The sequence below is a fragment of the Clarias gariepinus genome, chromosome 6 (assembly GCF_024256425.1).
Source record: "Clarias gariepinus isolate MV-2021 ecotype Netherlands chromosome 6, CGAR_prim_01v2, whole genome shotgun sequence".
Taxonomy (NCBI): domain Eukaryota; kingdom Metazoa; phylum Chordata; class Actinopteri; order Siluriformes; family Clariidae; genus Clarias; species Clarias gariepinus.
This window is the reverse complement of record NC_071105.1, coordinates 22,806,087-22,825,132: the sequence shown is the minus strand read 5'-3', so window position 1 is coordinate 22,825,132 and position 19,046 is coordinate 22,806,087. Positions and strand designations below refer to the sequence as shown.

Genomic DNA, 19,046 nt, shown 5'->3' with positions numbered 1-19,046 from the left:
GCATTCATCTATCATCAAAACACTGTGTAAAATATATAGTATATACATTTTAAAAATAATAATAGGTGGAAGAGAGCCATAGTGGTTAACAATGTGGCCTCGCGCCTCCATGGTTGAGGGTTTAATTCCCACCTTGGGTCTGTGAGCGTGGAGTTTGCATGTTCTCTCCATGCTTAGTGGGTTGCCGACGAATGCTCTGATTTACTCCCACAGTCAAAACACATGCAGATTAGGTTACTGGTGTTCCTAAATTGCCCGTAGTGTGTGTGTATTTGTGTGTGTGCCCTGTGATGTATTAACACAGCATCCAGGGTGTGCCCAAAGTCTTCTGGGATAGGCTCCAGGCCTGCTATGACCCTATTTACAGGATAAGCAGTATAGGGAATTAATGAATATAAATAATTGGTGGCATAGTGGTTAGCACTGTGGCCTAGCACCTCCAGGGTCTGGGTTAGGTTCCCGCTTTGGGTCTGTGTGCAAGGAGTGCATATTCTCCCTCTGATGGGTTCCTCCTGGTACTCCGGTTTCCTCACATGATCAATGATGCAGATAGGCCTAACTGGTGTTCCCAAATGAGTGCAAAACTGCAAAACCGCAAGAAATCAAAAAGTTTCTTGAACAATGGACAAATGAGACCAAAATGGAGTTGTTTGGCCTTAATGGCCAGTGTCATGTTTAGGGGAAACCATCATACCTACTCTTAGTCATGGAACACCCTATACCCACAGTCAGGCTAAGCAGTGGAGGGGTGATGATTTAAGCACCTTGCAGTCATTGAGTCAACCATGAGTTACTCTGTAAACTAGGGTATTTTAAAGACAAATGTGAGGCCAGTGGTGCGACAGCTAAAGCTTGGTCGAAATTGGGTCATTTAAAGGAAAATGATCCGAGGCATACCATTGATTCTACATCAGAATGACTAAAAATGAGTGTGTGATGTTTGCATGTGTGCCCTGCAATGGATTGGCACCCAGTCCAGGGTGTACCCTGTCTCGTGCTCAAAGTTTCCTGGGATAGGCTCCTGCGACATAATAATATATGGCTTTTTTTTTTTTTTTTTTTTTAAATCTTGCTGTAATGCCGTCCATATTCTACATTGATCGATTCTTATCGCAGTTTCAATGTCATTCCGGAAAAGTCTGAAATAAGATGCGGGCCAATCAGCGTGCAGATGGGCGGAGCCTCTGTTTAGTGAAGGTTCTTCAGCCTTATTGGTTGAGGAGGACCGCTAGCTGGAGCAGGGTAGTGTACCGCAGCGCCGAGGTCTGAAGCGAGCATCCTCCAATCTGTTCCAGGTACTGCAACCGAAAAAAGATTTAGTCTAGTTGACCTCTTCTTGTTAGTCGTATAGAAAAGACAGGAGAAGATGCTGGCATGCACGGAGATGATCACAATGTGTCTTCAGTCAGCGAAGCGAGAATATCTTCGCTCCGAGCGCGAGCAGCAGCTGCAGCACAACCACGGACTTTCCATTTTTCACGACGTAAGTCCAGCCTTAGTAGTTTTTGCACCGGCATTACACGATATTGCATGGAGAGTTCGGGCTAAGAGCTTGCCCTCATGACAGGTTGTGTGAAATCACGAGTCTGCTGTGAATGTGTAGAAATGACCCGCACGCTGAGGACTTCTGCATTTGCTGCATAAACATGAAGGTGTAAATGAAGTGTGCTAATTCTCCACAATATTCCTCTACTGTCCCATGTGAAGTCAGTAACCTGGAAGACACACGATATAAAATCCTTCAACCACAATCAGATAAAATGTAGATTTTAGTTACAGAATGTTATTATTTGTTTTTAATGATAAAATATTTTAGATCTTATATATTTTTTTCTGATCCAGAGTGATTGTGAATTTGTTGAGCTGAATTACAGACACATCATGTACCATGAAGACAGTACAAATGATCATGAGTGACAGAGACAGGTTTTGACATTTAAGTTAGCAATCCACAATGGTTTCCTAATGCTTTCATTGAAAATCATAGAGTCATTTAGGAGCTTGTCCATGCAGGACAAAATTCTATGTGTGATTTTTTTTTTTTTAATATATTTTTTCACTAGATTACCAATTTTATTTCACTTGTCTTTTCACTGTGATAATGGGGTTGAAGCTTCACGCAGGAAAAAGGTTCAGATGTTCTCTCTGCATGGTTAAATAAGCTCCTGTAGAGGGGTTTGTACACCTCTATCTCTCTCTGTCTCTCTCACACACACTCTCACTATCTCTCTCTCTTTCTCTATCCTTGTGTTTATGTGTGTGTGTGAGTGTGCGCGTGTCACGCTGTCAGGTGATTTGGGAAGAGAAGATCTGGGGGATGATGTTGCAAGCAGACACACAAAGCACAAAATCTAGTTTCTCCTCTGCAGTTGCAGCCCTTTAATTTCTCACTTCTCCGATTTGTCTTAATCAGCATCGCATGCTGTTCCATGCTCGGACAGGCAGTCGAATTTGTTTTATGTTAACATAATGAAATGTCTGATGAGTCAGATGGTTCTAATATGCATATCGTGACTTGGAGCAAAGTGAATTCTGCTCCATTTAAACCACTGTTACATATTTCATGCAATGGTACATTAATCCTTATTGTCCTTAAGCTTTAACAGGTTTCTTTTGTTTTTACATCAGGCTCCAAAAGCCTGAGAATAATAGTGGAAATACTTGTATTTTGCAGTCTTTTACAATTTGATACACTTATTTTAATTACAAATGATATTACTGACAACAGTGTGAGTAGAAATAGACTGTTTGACATATTTACATGCATTTCAGAGTTTCTTAGCGTTTGGTACATTTGCTGGTTTGGAGCATTCATAAGCAATGGCCTTAGAGAATAAATTGTTTCTGCACATCAATCGGGAAAGGCTTAAAAATGGTTTTCAAACAATTTGAAGTTTTACAGAAAAGCATTCAAGCACATTTACCCCAAGGTCAGACTGTGCAATGCTCAAAGAAATAGAAAAACACAAGAGGTTCATCTTAGACCATGACGAACCATTCATCAAAGTCCATGACATAACAATTAGAAGATGACTGAACAAGTTTGGTTTAAGGCAAAAAAATAACATAGAAGCACGGCAAAGGTTTGTGAAACTGCTTCTAAACAAAGCACAAGGCTTTTTGAACAATGGACAGACGAGACCAAAGTGGAGTTGTTCGGCCTTAATGTCCAGCGTCATGTTTAATGGAAAACCTTCATACCCACTCATATGAACGGAACACCTCATCCTGTCATGCACAGCAGTGGAGGGGTGATGATTTGGGCTTGTTATTGCAGCCACAGGCCCTAAGGACCTTGCAGTCATTGAGTCAACCATGAATTTCTCTTTAAACTAGGGTATTCTAGAGACAAATGTGAGGCCAGTGGTCCGACAGCTTGGTTGAAATTGGGTCATTTAACAGGACAATGATCCAAGGCCACCATTGAATCTACACCAGAATGGCGGGAAAAAAAATCAATGTTTTGGAATGGCCTAATCATGTGGCGGGAGTTTAAGAGATGTGCATACGCGAATGCTCGACAACATCAATGAACTGAGGCAGTGGTGTAAAGAAGAATGGACTGAAATTATGTGAGAGACTGATAAAGTCATACAGGAAATGATCACTTCAAGTTATTGCTGCTCAGGATGGATCTATAATCTTCTGAATTGTGTAGGTACTTAGTACTGCCTGCATGTTTTTTCTTTTTGGCTTTAAGATTTGTATTATGTTTTACACAAAAAAACATATTAGGAATTAAAATAGGAGGTACCTACTGTTCCACATGATTGCATCTTCAGAATTCTAAAAGTTTCTGTTTATTAGATTTATTATTTTTTACTTTTTAACCCCAGATTTTCAGTGTGGTCTCAGACTCTCCCCACTGAATGCCAACGTGTTTGTTTCAGACTTGGGGAGTTAGGCCATATCTTAAGAGTTAAATAAAATCCTGGGTGATGTCTGGTGGCTTTGGAATTAACCACAGGTTTGAAAGAAAGCTTAAATATGAATTTCTGGATTGCACAGTTGTCCCTGTGGCACCGTTGCACCATTATGAGCGCAGGTCAAATAGATACTTTCTTATTTACATTATTATCACGAGTAGATGAGATTATGCACACTATTTAAAAACACAGAGAGACTATTCAATTCCCTTGCTCTCTTTTCATTCTTAACAAACCAGTTTATATCACACTCCCCAGCAAAAATTAACACGGCCAGATTAAGTGAAGACATGGACCATAAAATCAGAAATGCAGTATAAACTAAAAATTGATTTCATAATTTCATCCAAATGTCTGACAGATAAGATGTTTCAATGGAAATTATTAACAGAGTCTGATAATAAAACATATAATTAAGTTAATGAGCTCACAAATGCAGAGAGAGCTTATTACTCTTTTCTCAAAAGAGAAGATATCACCTTTTACTGCTTTGTAATACATTTAAATAAATCGAAGTTAATTGTGTGTTAAACACTACAATAATTAATCTATAATGATGATTTATACATTGATCATTGTAGTGTTTATTTTCCATTAGAATTTTTTTTTACTTTAGACAATTTAGTTTGTAATTAGACAAATGATGATGATGATGATAACACACAAGCCATTTAAAAGAGAACTGCAAAACCTTTAAAAATAGATTTTGAATAAAACTGATTGTGTTGGTATTAGTGTGTCGGAAAATAATCAATGATGGAGCAGCGTGATTGAGAGTTGATTATCTTTCTTTCACACTGTGTCCTTCACAGTGTTTTATACCTTTTATACAACAGCAATTTTGTAAAAAAAAAATCAACAGAAGATACATGCAGCACATTAACTGTTTATAATTGCATTTAATCTTGTGTAAAAGGCCTGTGTGCGGTTCCTGTTGTAACATTGTTTTTCCTGATATAGTCATTATGCCATCCCCACTCATTAGTAGCTTTCTATATCACATCACTTACATTTAGCAAACAGCCATTTTGACTGTTCTTCTCATTATACATCTGTGTAGTTAGGGTCTTGCTCAAAGCCCAACAATTTGAGAAACAGAAGCACTTGCTAGAGCTGGGGTTTGAACCTGTGACCCTCTGATTAGTAGTCCAACACTAAATGCTAATCACTGAGCTACTCTGAGTGCTAAGCAAGTGCTAACGCTACAGGAGCTCCCAGGCTCCCTAGACTGGTTAGTATTAAGATAAAAAAGAATAAGATCGTCTTTCCCACCTGGAGAGAAGCGTCGGTTTTGCTCATTTGGACTCCTGGCTAAGGATAGTTATAGTATCATCAGGATTCAGACTTGCAATCTGTTGATTAATCATTTCTGATTTTCTAATCTGGAACCTGAACACGTTCTTAATACCAAGACATCTCAAAATGCAAAATCCTCTATCAGGAATGTGACAGAAAGCTTAAAGCACAGTCGAGTGCTGACACTGGAGACTCCTTCCATAAATGAAGTAAACACCAAGCACCAAAAACCTTTATCATATTAAAAAGTGTACAAAAAATATTTTTATTTGTATTAATTGGTTTAGGCGAGTGTCTGAGTAGCTGTAAATGAGCTTACTGTAGAAATAATAACATATAAGAACAAGCGCATAAAAAACTCAGGTTTGCCTTTTAGTCTAGTCTAATGTTAGAGTTTGCTCTTACAGAAAATGAATCAACATCTTCTGAATTGTCAGCATGAATAAATGAACAGTGCAGTGGTGTAATGCTATACACATATACATTATAATATATAAGATTAGAACACAACGCATTTTGTTCAAGGCTCTTTCTCTTTTCATGCTCTATCACTTCCTCTTTTATTCTCAGAGGAAAACAGGCAGTAGGAACTGAGTTTCCCTACGGTCTCAACACCTGCCAGAGAAATACCAGATGCAATATCTCTCTCTAGGAAGCTTGGATTGACCTTTAAAGTGAATAGTTAATGATGTATTAGCCTGTGCTTAGCTGCTAACAGTGAGTTACAGCCAACTAGCAGAGACAGAGAATAAAGTGTATGTGGTTAGGACCGATGGTTTGTTGTTGCTGTTGCGCTGGTCGATGGTAATAAATCAGTTTTATTAGTCTGTGTCAAAAGGTCAAAAAGAGCTGAAATGCTATTTGCTGAGTCTATTCGGATCCACGTTTATTTAAATGATAATCATGAGTCATTGCTGTCCATTTCAGTATCAACAAACTGACTTAATGTGGTTTCTTGCTTTTCACCAATTTCAGCTCTGGTGCTTTATCATGCACGTATCTCTGTGAGTCTGTAATTTTGTAGGTGTTTGTACAAGGCTGCTTGCTATGCCTCCGCAGTTGGCCCGTGCATGTTCACGCACAATGCTGTGCGAGCAGGACACGCAGAAGATATTTACTCAGCAGCTGTAGCCTGGCTACAGGCTCCATCTGTCCTTGAGAATATGGCTATCAGTTTCCTCAAGTGTAGGAAGTATCAAGATGTGTCATTATGTGCTTGCAGAGAAATCTTTCAACATGTGTGTGTGCGTGTCCTTTGTGCATATTAATGGGGTTTCGGTACATTTGAGGAAGGAAGACACATAATGGGTTTTATTTTCATGACTATAGCAGATAAGGAAGAACCTACAACAACAGTGCATTCGATTGATAGATGACCTCTGGTGTAGGTGGTCATGTGAGATGAGCAGACCATTGCACATGGAAAGAGTCATTAGATTTGAATGAATTTATTTTTAAGAACACAATGATATCAGCTATTTACCAAGCCTTTAACAACAGATTCGTTCCACATACAGAGTTCATGCCAAATGTGTAGTTATTGTGCAATATTAGCAATGGAACAGAATTTAATTTTTATTATTATTATTATTATAATAAATTATAAATATCTCGAGATACTAAATTATTTTTTTTTCGATTTTGTTACAGTTCTGCACAAGCTTAACAAATAATTTGCTTCTACCACATGGAATGCTGTGCTGCCGGCCTCAAAATGTGTAAATAGTTTAGAGTGTGTCTGCTGAAGGATTAAAAAGGAATAGCAACATTTTATTGCGTACATACAGTATGTAAATTCAAAATCAATTGAAAAAAACAACAAAAGAACCGTGATACATAGTTGGATCAATTTTTTCAAAATCTCTAATAATTATGTCTGACTGCATTATAAGCAAACTTGAAAGACAAGCATCTCTAAAAAACATAATTTCTCAAAATAGCTACATAAAGCCATGTGCCGGAGAGAATTATCTAGCTAAATAGTTTCACATGAGCACCAGTGGTTTCAATTTTTTTTAAGGTTTAGATATCTTGGCACAAAATTCAAACAAAGCAAGTTGTTTGAGGAGCGTAGTTGATAATTGTAAAATGTAGTTGAGGAAAGAGGCAAGTGCATAGAATACTACATCCTAATAGGCTTGTGCAATATTGCAAGTTATTACACCACCTGAAAATTCACTATCCACCAATTGATAAGTTTTCATGGTTGCCGCAGAGCCTGAATGTGGAGGTGATAATATTATCTTATTCTATGCGCCCACGCTCTCCTCACTCCCGAAATAGAATCGATCATTTTCTGCCAATATTTTAGTCTATTTTCACATTGGATTTAATTCAATTTTATTTGCGTAGTGCTTTCCACAATTGTCGCAAAGCAGCTTTACACAATCAAAAGAACTATTGAAGTTGTGTGAAATATGAATGTTTATGAATCAAAATGATAAGATTGAAATAACGTTAAAGTCAGTTCTATTTTTTGGACAGATCGGATTTGCATGTCATAAATATTCACAATCATAATGACAAGGGATTTTCATCTGTCTCTAATGTGGGCATCTGTCCACTATCTGGGTTAAAACATGTCATATTTGTGCATCCACTTAATCATTTTAAACAATGGATGTTGTTTTAGTAAAAATATGATTTTGCTCTGGAGGATAGCAAGCGTTTATTTGGCCGTACTTGTTGCGTTCCAGAGGAAGGAAGGAAGCCAGATGTTTTATCTACACACTGCTGACATGCTGACTGACATTAGCACCAAGGCAAACCTTTGCATGAATTCCAATCTGCCCATTCTCATTCAGGTCACATGACCATGAAGTGGATTTATATGCAATCTAGGACCACATACAAAAGTGACTCAGTACCAATCTGAAAAAAAAAAAAAAATCTAATTTGTGTGTTCTGACAGCTCTAAAAAATCTGATCTGTGCCAGTAAAAAAATCAGAATTGAGGTACTTTAGGCAGATAATGTGAAAATAGCCTAAGGCTGTCAGTTCTGGATGTTTACACTAATTATAAAAATCGTAAAAATTGTAAACTGCAACATTACAATCCGAAAAAAAAAACCTATATCGGATGCCTAATTCTTTATCATAATCATGAAGACAGGCAAAATTCAAAACCAGGACGTGTAACAAGGAAGAATGAAACATAGGAAAATCACCCGATAACATGAACAAGACAGACACAGAGGGGATAAAACAGATAAACCTATTTAATCCAGAAAACAATGGAAACAATCAGAAAAACACATCAATTACAGAGCAGGGTGAAAGTGAGACCAGAATCATAACAGATCCTTGCGGCTAGACACAAGCATTTGACATAAACCCAAAATGAAACATGAGAAATGATCTCATAGTGCTCTAAAAGGCATGCTGCACTCATCGGGGGAATCCATAACAATAATTCAACTTGTATTCAAATGCACTGGTACAGTACTGCTGTATATTATGTAAATCGGCTGGATAATATAATACAGTAATATTATTATGTATTTATGCGCAAATAGTAGGTCATTTATTTTACAGTGTATTTAGAACATTCACCAAAAAGTGTGTTTGTTCCTTAAATATGTTTCATAAAAGCTTTAAGTGTAAATTAGCTTTAATTAGTAAATTAGCCAGGTCCTGTTTCGAGTATGATATGTTTGGTCAGTATTCGGCTGATGATGCCTATTTATATTGATGCAAAGTGATATAAATGATTAGTATCCATAATATCAGGTGTTTTATAAAAAATTAAAAAGCAATAAAAAATTGCACATCCATTAGACTGTGCCTAAAGTCAGAAACATCCTGCACTAATCATGCATCAGTGCAGAAGGTGTTAATGCACACACTGTCTTGGACCAAAAATAGATTTTAAATTCCAACTACCATGTCATATTTTGAATGTCACACCCCCTTTTTTACACTGTTACACAAATGTCAGCCCATTCCTTTCTGACCAGGACAAAAATAGCAATAGAGAACAAACACAAATAAAAATAGCACCGTGACAGCATTAACAAACATAATGGTAGTCAGTGTTTTTATTCATCAAAATGTCTGCCATTACTGAAGGAAAAAAATGAAAGATAACTACATTATGAAAGCTTCTAATATATGCTTTTTTGCAACAGTGGTGCGCCAAATGTATTCGTAGTCTAATTGAAAGCTCCATATTTTGCTATTCTTTTAACAAAAGTTTTAGAACCTACTCAGTGTATGTGTGTGTTACTACTCCAGCTGGAATACTCCTCAGATAATGGAATTTTTATTCCTCAAACTCCATCTGTGTCACTTCTTCTCCAAACACGCTGTTTCAGTGTCTATGTAAAAGAGCTAATGCCGAGCCATTCCCTACAAGGAAACTGTACAAGCTGGGGAAAAGGGTGTCTTCTTTTATTAGGTAACATTATGGGAAAAATCTATTTGGCTTGTTCAAAAATGAGAGGGAAACCCTAAAATGCAAAAAAAAAAAAAAATTTTATGTTTTCTACATATACCAGAGACAAATCTAAATGTTTAAAAAATTTAAAGGTCCCCTTTAAATCTGATCATCTTTAGCTCTTCCAGTCAAAACCCTGCTGTGATTCGTTTTCACATCATATGCACTTTCCATTTATCGCCCTTTTTTTCTCTCTCATTTCAGATTTTCCGCCGTGCAGACAAAAATGGTAAGTCTGACTTACTCCAGTATTAAAAAAACCTATAAAAAATGACAGATTTTCTTTGACATTGCAAAATAATATTTTGAGTTACTGTGCTTTTATAGTTTATTTCAGTGCCACATTCTTACAGCAGTTTGTATAAAAAATACTGTTAGACTCAGTTTAGATGCAAAGTGTTACAAAAAAGTAAAACCATATTGGCTTTTGGTCACTTTTCATGTTCTCTTTTGTTAAACTTTGTTTAATCATTTTCAAAAATATATTTGGGAGATACAGGCTGATTCATAAATAAAAACATTAATTGTAAAAAAGGCTGATTTACCACTTTAGAGCGTCTTAGGGAGTTCTGTCTCGTGTCAGTGCCTTCTGTCAGTACTTTGATTAACTAGCTAACTAATATTCAAAGAGAAGAAAGGTTTTGGGCTGGAATTTAAACCTAGGGCTATTTTTGGAGCATGTCAAGCAAAAAACTGCAACTAAGTAGTGCACAAGAAAGCACTGATCTAGTTCGTGAACTCACTTGAGATTAGTAAAGGGAAATCTTTGCAATGCTTTATAAATGAATGTTTACTAATTACATTTAATGCATGTACAGCATATTGTACAGAGAGATAAAAAAATTGTTTAGACATACAGTATGTTTATTTCATTTGAAGACTTTTTCATTGTAAAAAAAAGAATAAGGAGAAAGAATAAGAGAGACGGAAGAAATTACATGCTGTCCAAACAAATCAGGAAGGAGTGGAGTCGCTGAGCTGAGCCGTCATCGCACAAATAATAATCGCCGCTCCCAAAAATGACAATTACCTCTCTACTTCCATCATCCCTCCATCAGAGCAGGAGAGAGAGGATGATGAGAGGATGTGTGAGTCAGACAGATGATGTGTAAATGATTTTAACTCACCGACTTTACGCCTTTCATTAAACATAGACGGGTAGCAAGTGGCCGATTGGTTACTGATAAATGGCGGTCAGACCAGACACTCTACATTTTTATTGTATTGCTGTGCTGTGCGAAGGAGTGGGTGCTGGTTGGAGAAGCCCTGGTTTAGAGAACGTGGCTGAGGAGTGCAACTAGAGCCCTTTAACTTAACCCCTGATTTAACTGCTGAAAGCGGGGACAAATTTGCTTCAGTAAATGGATAAAACTGGTAACTGGCAAAAATGAATGAATGAATGAATGAATAAACAAACAAACAAAAAAAAAAACAAATCAATCAATCAATAACTGTAGATAGTGTACTTTCTGGCTTTGCATATTACCAGAATTTGTGTTTTACCTAAACTTAATTTAAGGTTGTTTTTACATATATATTTCTTCAATTCTGTGTAAAATTCAGGGTGAAATTAAACAAAACACTGTAAAAGATAATACAGTATATACAAAATAAAAATCCCATCAATAAAATGACTAAATGAATAAAATTATCATAAATTGGTTTTAAAAACATGATTTAAATTTGATAAAAGTTGAAAAGGGTCCTATTGTAAAAGAAGTGCCCGGTGTGTTTACAGCATCAGTGTGGGGTGCCTAGAAATGAATTATTAGTACTGTAGATGTGGAGCCTGATCATATAGTGACAAACAGCAAAATGCTCAAATCCACTCTATATTTGATCAGAAGCCAGTGTATAGATGCTGTAACTGGTAAATTAACTGGTGACTCTTGTTCTTATACCAGTAAGAAGATGAGCAGCGGTATTTTGTCCAGGTCGCTGGCGGGAAAAACTGACAATAATCAATAATCAAGCCAAGATGTAATAAAGGCAGGCAAAACTTTTGGTATTTTGTGTTTTCTTAAGTGTGAAGATTGGTTTTGAAACTAGAGAATTGGTGGTTTATCATGGAAAAAAAAAAAAAAAAAAGAGAAACCTGGCTGTAGTTAGCTTCAAATGAACATGAGTGAGGACTGCTTGTTGTCATGTGTAAAAGTGATCCACTCCAGAGGCCCAGTGGCAAATAACATGTTTTTTCCATTTATCATATGACTTAAAGTGATTAGAAAAGCGGTCCGGTAGATTACTTATTCGCTCACTCATCGTCTATAAAGGTTTATCCTGTATAAAGGGTTGCAGGAGGCCTGGAGCCTATTCCAAGAGACTTAGGGCACAAGGTGTGTGGCCTAACCTGCATGTCTTTGGACTGTGGGAGGAAACCAGAGTACCCATAAATGGGAAAGTGCGAAATAGACTAAAATGTTCAAAACACTGAATACAAAGCACATTAAGAACTGCTTGGACTGTGTACAAACTCAGCACAGTGGGAATCAAAGCTGTGGATTGCACATGCAGTGCAAGAAGCATGACAAACACACAGCATTTATCTTTACTGTTCCAGTTCATCCATCTCAGTACCACAGAACATTGCTACATCTCAGAAACCAGCATCAGCAACAGCATTTGACTCCACATCTAAACTGAAAGCAGATTGCTCTAACCATGCCAGTAAAGGAATTAAAGAATTTTTAAAGCCATGGTGTCAGACTTGAGATCAATCATACCTTCGCATGTGTTAAAGACAAATAAGTGTACACTGCTAGATTTGGACTGGAGCCTTTTGTCATTTAACTCCGATGTCGACAAGGATGTCAAAAGCCGAAATGACCCAAGAAAAAAATTTCATATACAGTGAAACCTTGGATTACCAGAAGTGGGCTCATATTTCAAAACACTCATAAACCAAATTGAATTTTCCCATAAGAAATAATGGAAACTCAAATTATTCATTCCACAGCCCAAAAAATGAATACATAAAAATAATTAACACAAAATATAAAATAAAAATAAAACAAATTAACCTGCACTTTACCTTTAAAAATAAAGTAAAAATAAATCCTGAGAGATAAGTGTTTCTTTTTGTGCGCCACGCACTGTGTATGTGTGTGTCAAGAAGCTCCCCTATGTGTGTGAATCAAGAAGCTCCCCTCTCCCCCTTCTCGATTTACACCGTTACCCTTCCTCCACTCTTTTTACACACATGCGCGCACACAACGCAAACATGTTTAATTGGAAAAATAAACAAGAAATCTCTCTAATGACACTCGATTGAGCGACACACTAACGGAATCACTACTGTAAAGTAAAAATAAAACAAATTTACCTGCACTTTACCTTTGAAAAGAATTGCAACAGAGCAGTGTTTCTGTGTAGAGCAGAGAGAAAGTGTGTGTGTGTCTGTGAAGGCGAAAGTAGGAGGGGTCTGTGTGTGTGTGTGTTTGTGTGTGTGTGTGTGGCATGGTATCCAATGACGCACACACACACTGACATAAAGAGCAGGCTGATACAGAGAGAGAAAATGAATCTTTAACCTCTCTAATGAGACTTGCTTTTGCTTTACAAGAAGAAAAAGAAAGAAAATCAGTTTAACAAAAACATATCTGTATGTCAGAAAAGAAAGCAGTATATTGTGTAAAAGACAACTTTTTTAGTTCTTTTGGGTTTTGCATGCATGAAAAAAAGAAGCAGATATAACAAAGTCATTAGAAGCACTGCGGCTAGTTCTGTAGGATGTTCAGTAAGACTAAGCAGCTAATTTCCTTATACAAATGCACACACTGTTGTCACACAAATTATTAACTTTGTTTCATTAGTTACTGTCTGTTGCTTTTTATAGTATTCTTTTGAAAAAGACATCCTTGCTCTACATTAGTTATTTGCAGGTGTCTAAGACGTTTGCACAATACTGAATTTTCCATGCTGCTTATCCTGTGAGCCAACTCATCGCAGGGCACAAGCATGCAATCTTTCACCATAAGCAGTTTGGAAACCTGAGTACACAAAGGAAACTTACCGACCACGCGAAGGGCATGCAAACTTCATGCATCCAGACTAGAGCGCAGATTTGAATTTGCGACCCTGAAGGTGTGAGCCAAGAGTGCTAACTACGAACCTTGAACCACGAACAGCAACAGTGTATAGGTTGCAGTATAGGTTGCATCATCATAAATCAAACACACAAAAAATGTGGTATAAAGAAAAATGTTGTCAGAGGAGTATGAGACCAAGGCCACACCGAAAGTGTGAAAGAGAATGGGAAACATTAAATTTTCAGTTAAGAGACAATAAAATAATTTTTGTGCCAAACCTTACAAATGCTAATTTACAGTATCTTTGTATAAATCACCTTACTGGCATTTAATAAAGTCATAAACTAGCAAATTCCAAGGGGAAAGATGGAATATAAAATATTGGTATGAAGTGACTGGCTGGTTATAGAACTTACCCACATGGGGTTAACTGTGAATCCAGCTCTCCTACTGTATGTGAAGATGTTCTGCATCAGTATTTTTGATCACTATCAGCTATTTTACTGAGGCATACTACTGTATATAAAAAGGTTAGTTCTGCTGGCCTGTCAAATGATAAAAATCATGCATGTCTGATGGTTTCATGGACATGATGTCCTTTAGTTCTGTTCAGAAGGCTAAAGATAATAAGCTTTAATAGAGAACAAAAGAGAAAGAGAGAGACGTATTAAGTCTCTCTCTCTCTCTCTCTCTCTCTCTCTCTCTATTTGCAGCAGTTTCTATGCATAATTGAAGTGTTTTCTTAGGAAAAAAGTTTTGCCTGTTACTTAAGAAACTGCCATGTGGACTGAAATGCACAAATTAAGCACTGATTTTGTTTGAATCATAAAACTCCCCTGCTCAGAGATTTAGAGGCAACATTCCAAAGGTGCATGGAATCAGGTTACAGTTTGAAATGTCTGTGTGGGCGGTTTCTTCATCTCCTTTCTTTAAATTAGGCCTAAAAAAAAAATTACAATGCTGTTAAGGACCTTGGTGTCCTAAAATTATTAAGGTGTTGAGAAACAACACTAAACAGTCATAACATTACAAGGCAAAAAATTATGTTCAGTATTGTGTAGGTTCCACTTGTGTTCTCTGGGCAGGTTTCGTCCCACAGGGGATGACTCCATAAGACCTTGGGGTGTGCTGTGCTTTCTGGCACCAGAACATGGCCTGCAGATCCTTTGGGTTCAGTGAGTTGCTGAATGAAGCATCATGGATTAAACTCGTTTGTTTGATTGGATAGGGATCTGAGGAGTTTGGAGGCCAGGTCGATGGCTTTGGGCTCTTTGCCTGTTGGATGCCATGCTTGGTGGGCTGTGGTGCACTGGGTGTTTTAGTGCCTTTCTTTCATGGCTAGTATTTTTTGTCATTTCTGCTGCATTGGCTATTCTGTAAGATGAGACTAGACAAGTTGGCCTTTGGTCCCCATGGACGTGGGTGAACCTTGAAGCTCATAATTCTGTCACCAGTTTACTGTTATATACAGTAAGTGATACTCAGTGTTGATGTATTAATGTTATGTGGCATTAATGTTAAGGGTGATAGGTGTATGTGATTTAACTTTGCTTATACATTAACCTGTTGTCAAACCCAGTCATATATCATGAACACATACATCAATAGGAGTTATAATACAAAATAGAGTTTTATTATGCTAACACTTTTTTAGCTAATTCTGTATGCATTTATCTAAGTACAAAACATAGTAACAAATTATGAACACTTTTATAAATGGTAATTAAATGTTCCCTAAAAAAATCACCACATTCATAATTAAATGTTTTACAAGGGGCGTTCAGGTCAACCCGGGACTTTTGTTGAAATTTCTACTGATTGAAGGTGCAAAATGATTAACATTTGAAAGAAGACTTTAAGCACAGTATGGTGATAAGACTCTTTGCTGCAGTAAAACATTCGAATGGTGTAAGTCAGAATAAGAAATGAAGGTAGTTTTTACTCTTATAACTCTGTTCTGTTATTCTGCACAATCAAAAGTCCCGGTTTGACTTGAACACCCCTCATACTTTGTTAAATAAAAAATAACAATAGTCTTTTTTTTATTTATTACAAGTCTGTGTATATGAGCCGTTACTACAGTATAAACAATAATGTATTAGAATAAATGCATTATTGTAAATCTATCATTCAAGTTATAACCAGTGGTGTTATACAGAAATAATGCTCCTCCTGACCATTGAATGAATCTCCCGACCCTTCAGATTTAAGCTATCAGCTGTGCTGGGTTAATGTCCTCCAATCCATTTACTTGTTTAAACACAAGGGTCCTTATCTAATAAGAATGTGATATATGCATTGTCTTTATTTTCTAGCACTTTTTTTTTGTCTCAGGTTTTTAATGAGACATGTTTTAATGAGATCTGCTCAGATGCTGACTTAATCTGATAAATCTGTTGGCCAGACATCTTAGTAGGACCAGTCTTCCTGGCCATTCTGTCGGCAGATCTGGAGATAGATATCAGGTTGCACTCTATAGCCTTCCATGTGTAAAACATTTCATAAATATGCACCTACAGTATTTTGGAGTTTAGACTATATCAAATTTGTTAATTTAAACTTAATCTGTAACTGTTAGTGACAGTTTAATATAGCAGAGCTTACAATATTTTCTGCATTGTGCTTCGGTTATTCACTTAAAGGAGTAATAAAAGGCTGGACTAATAACAACAACAACAACAACAACATAATTACAGGTTTAAGTTGCAGCAGAATTACTTCCAGTTTGTGCACAAGAGTTGAGAAGTGCAGCAGCAGTGAGAAGTTGAGCTCAGGGCTGAATAATTAGGTGAGTACAGAAATAAACTTAAAATCAAATCTGTATGCTTATTTTTTATTATAAGGTAATATTCGCCAAAACAAAGAATAATCGTAGCTGAAACAAGTTTGTTTTTAGATAATGCCCGTACTTGGTAAATTAAAGATTTAGTCTGAATAAATAGCTAATTCGAGAGGGCTGGGTGCTTGGGGGATGAGCGACGAGAGAAGAGCAGAGGAGATTGATGGGTGTTGCAAGAACGCAGCAGAAGGAATCTGGAAATAGGCAGCGTGAACAGAAGAAGGAATAAAGACCAGGACAGATGGGTGGGATAGGCAGATCAGATCTGAGATTTGAAAGCTCCATATCCACTGATTATCCTTTTGTGAATACACTAAAGCTTGATGAATGCTTCAGACTTATATCTGAGGTGTTGAGTGGCTATTTTCATTGCGGATATTAAACAGACAAAAAAACTGGTTAATTCAAGGATTACTTCAACGTCGCTTCGGTAATTCTAACATAATTATGTGTTTAAGATAATGTAGTAAACAAAATGGTATTTATAATGTAATCTTATTCACCTTACAGTTTTTCTCAGTTGCTTTAACACACTTTACTAAATATTACTGCCCAAACGTATATCCAATATCAACACCTCATTATTCACTGTTCCATTTAGACCGAGCTTTGGTGAATAGTAACAACAGAGAGAGAGAGAGAGAGAGAGAGAGAGATTACACGTAAAATGTTGTTACATGATGTCTGGGTGGGCGGGGGTGGGGGGGTGTCACATGACTTCATCCACATCACAAAAGATGTTTGTCCTGCCAAGGCAGCAAGGAAAAAGCTATGCTCAGAATGTTTTATAGATGAATAATATTTACATGACCATGTTTCCATGTTTGCAATCGGCAATTCTTCCAGTCATCATTTGCAGTCATGCAAAATCATTTAATTCAATTCAATTCAATTTTATTTATACATATGGCGCTTTTAACAACGGTCATTGTCTCAAAGGAGCTTCACAAAAATGAAAAGAAAATTTATGGGATAAAATGTATGTGTATGTGTGAGAAAAATGTGTCTAGATAATAATGAGATTGTCCCTGATGAACAAGCCAAGTGTGATGGTAATAGGAAGAAACCTTGAGAGGAACCAGACTCAACAGGGAACCCATCCTCATTCGGGTGATAATGGATAGAAATTATGTAACATCATGTGTGTTATGCAGCTGAAAGTTCAGTATAACAAGTTATTTAAATTAACATGAAGTCCAGTTTAGCACAGGGATGAGTCAGAGGGTGGCAGAGGGCAGATGGGGTCTGGATCACACAGAAGCAACACGTGTACCTCCAAACTATCATGAAGCAGAATCCATCTGGAGCTGGTCCTTCTCTGGATGCCTCAGGATCCTCGCAGGGTTGACCTTTGTCTACTAAAGCTGGCACAATCTGCAGATGCTTCGGAATGGTAGAAGAATAAAGAACAGGTGAAAAGAATTAGTGTAGTTGCGATTCAGGATAGATGTATTGTAGATTTTGATATTCTGGGAACTACCAGGAGTCCGGAGTTTTGTGATCTTAAGGAGCGTGGCAGATTGTAGCGTATCAGAAGACTGGTTAGATATGTGGAAGCTAAACCGTTTAAAGCCTGGTATGTAAGTAATGCTATTTTGTAATTAATTCTAAACTGAACAGGTAGCCAGTGCAGGGATGATAATATTAGGGTTACATGATCATATTTTCTGGACCTAGTGAGAACCCTGCGGCTGCATTTTGGACTAACTGAAGCTTGTTTATTGAGGATGCAGGAGAACCACCTAGTAATGCATTACAATAGTCCAGTCTGGAGGTCATGAATGCATGAACTAACTTTTCTGCATCAGATACGGATTAAATGTTCCTAAGCTTGGCAATATTTCTAAGGTGGAAAAAGGCTGATTTTGTAATATTGGAAATATGATTTTCAAAGAACAAGTTACTGTCTAATATTACGCCCAGGTCTTTTACTGTTGGGCTGGTGGTAATAGTACATCCTTCTAAACGCAAGCTGAATTCTGAGAGCTGTTGTGTGCTGGTTTTTGGGCCTATAAGTAAGGATTAAGCAATAAGTAATATCTCTGTTTTATCTGTATTTAGTAAAAGAAAGTTATCGGTCATCCATTCTTTTATATCCTGGGTACTGTTACTTGATCAGGAGGTCTTTTATAGCAGCTAGGTCTATTTAATTATGTGATACAGTAAGTGCACTTATTTCAAAGTTAAAATACATTACTGTTTACTGTTAAATAAATGTCCTTACTGTTTCTCTATAAAGCACTTTAAAGTAAAGTATTACTATTTGTTCTGACGTCTCTCATCCTGCATCCATGGCCAAAGATGTGATCAGTCTTAGTGGCTTTAATGTGTTATTTCTTTCTCAAGAACAGAATTAAAGCATATTGAAGCTTTTCTTGTTTGTTCCTGTTCTAGTGTCTGTGGAGTAGAGAGCAATCTGCAAAACCCAGTTTAATCATGAATCAGTCCAGGCTTCATTCTTTCTTTAAATAAATGTTATTGGATTTCTTTCCTATTGATCGTTCAAGCAAGAACATAGGCTG

At 37.0% G+C, this 19,046-nt stretch overlaps 1 protein-coding gene across 1 annotated transcript in view; it reads left to right on the top strand.

Moving 5' to 3' along the window:
* The first annotated feature begins 1,229 nt into the window (after positions 1 to 1,229).
* Positions 1,230 to 19,046, top strand: part of necab3 (N-terminal EF-hand calcium binding protein 3) — a 46,162-nt gene continuing 28,345 nt past the window's right edge. The window contains exons 1-2 of the mRNA XM_053499662.1: positions 1,230 to 1,483; positions 9,862 to 9,886. Coding sequence (XP_053355637.1) covers positions 1,367 to 1,483; positions 9,862 to 9,886 — 142 coding nt within the window. The 5' untranslated portion in view covers positions 1,230 to 1,366. The remainder of the gene's footprint in view (positions 1,484 to 9,861; positions 9,887 to 19,046) is intronic.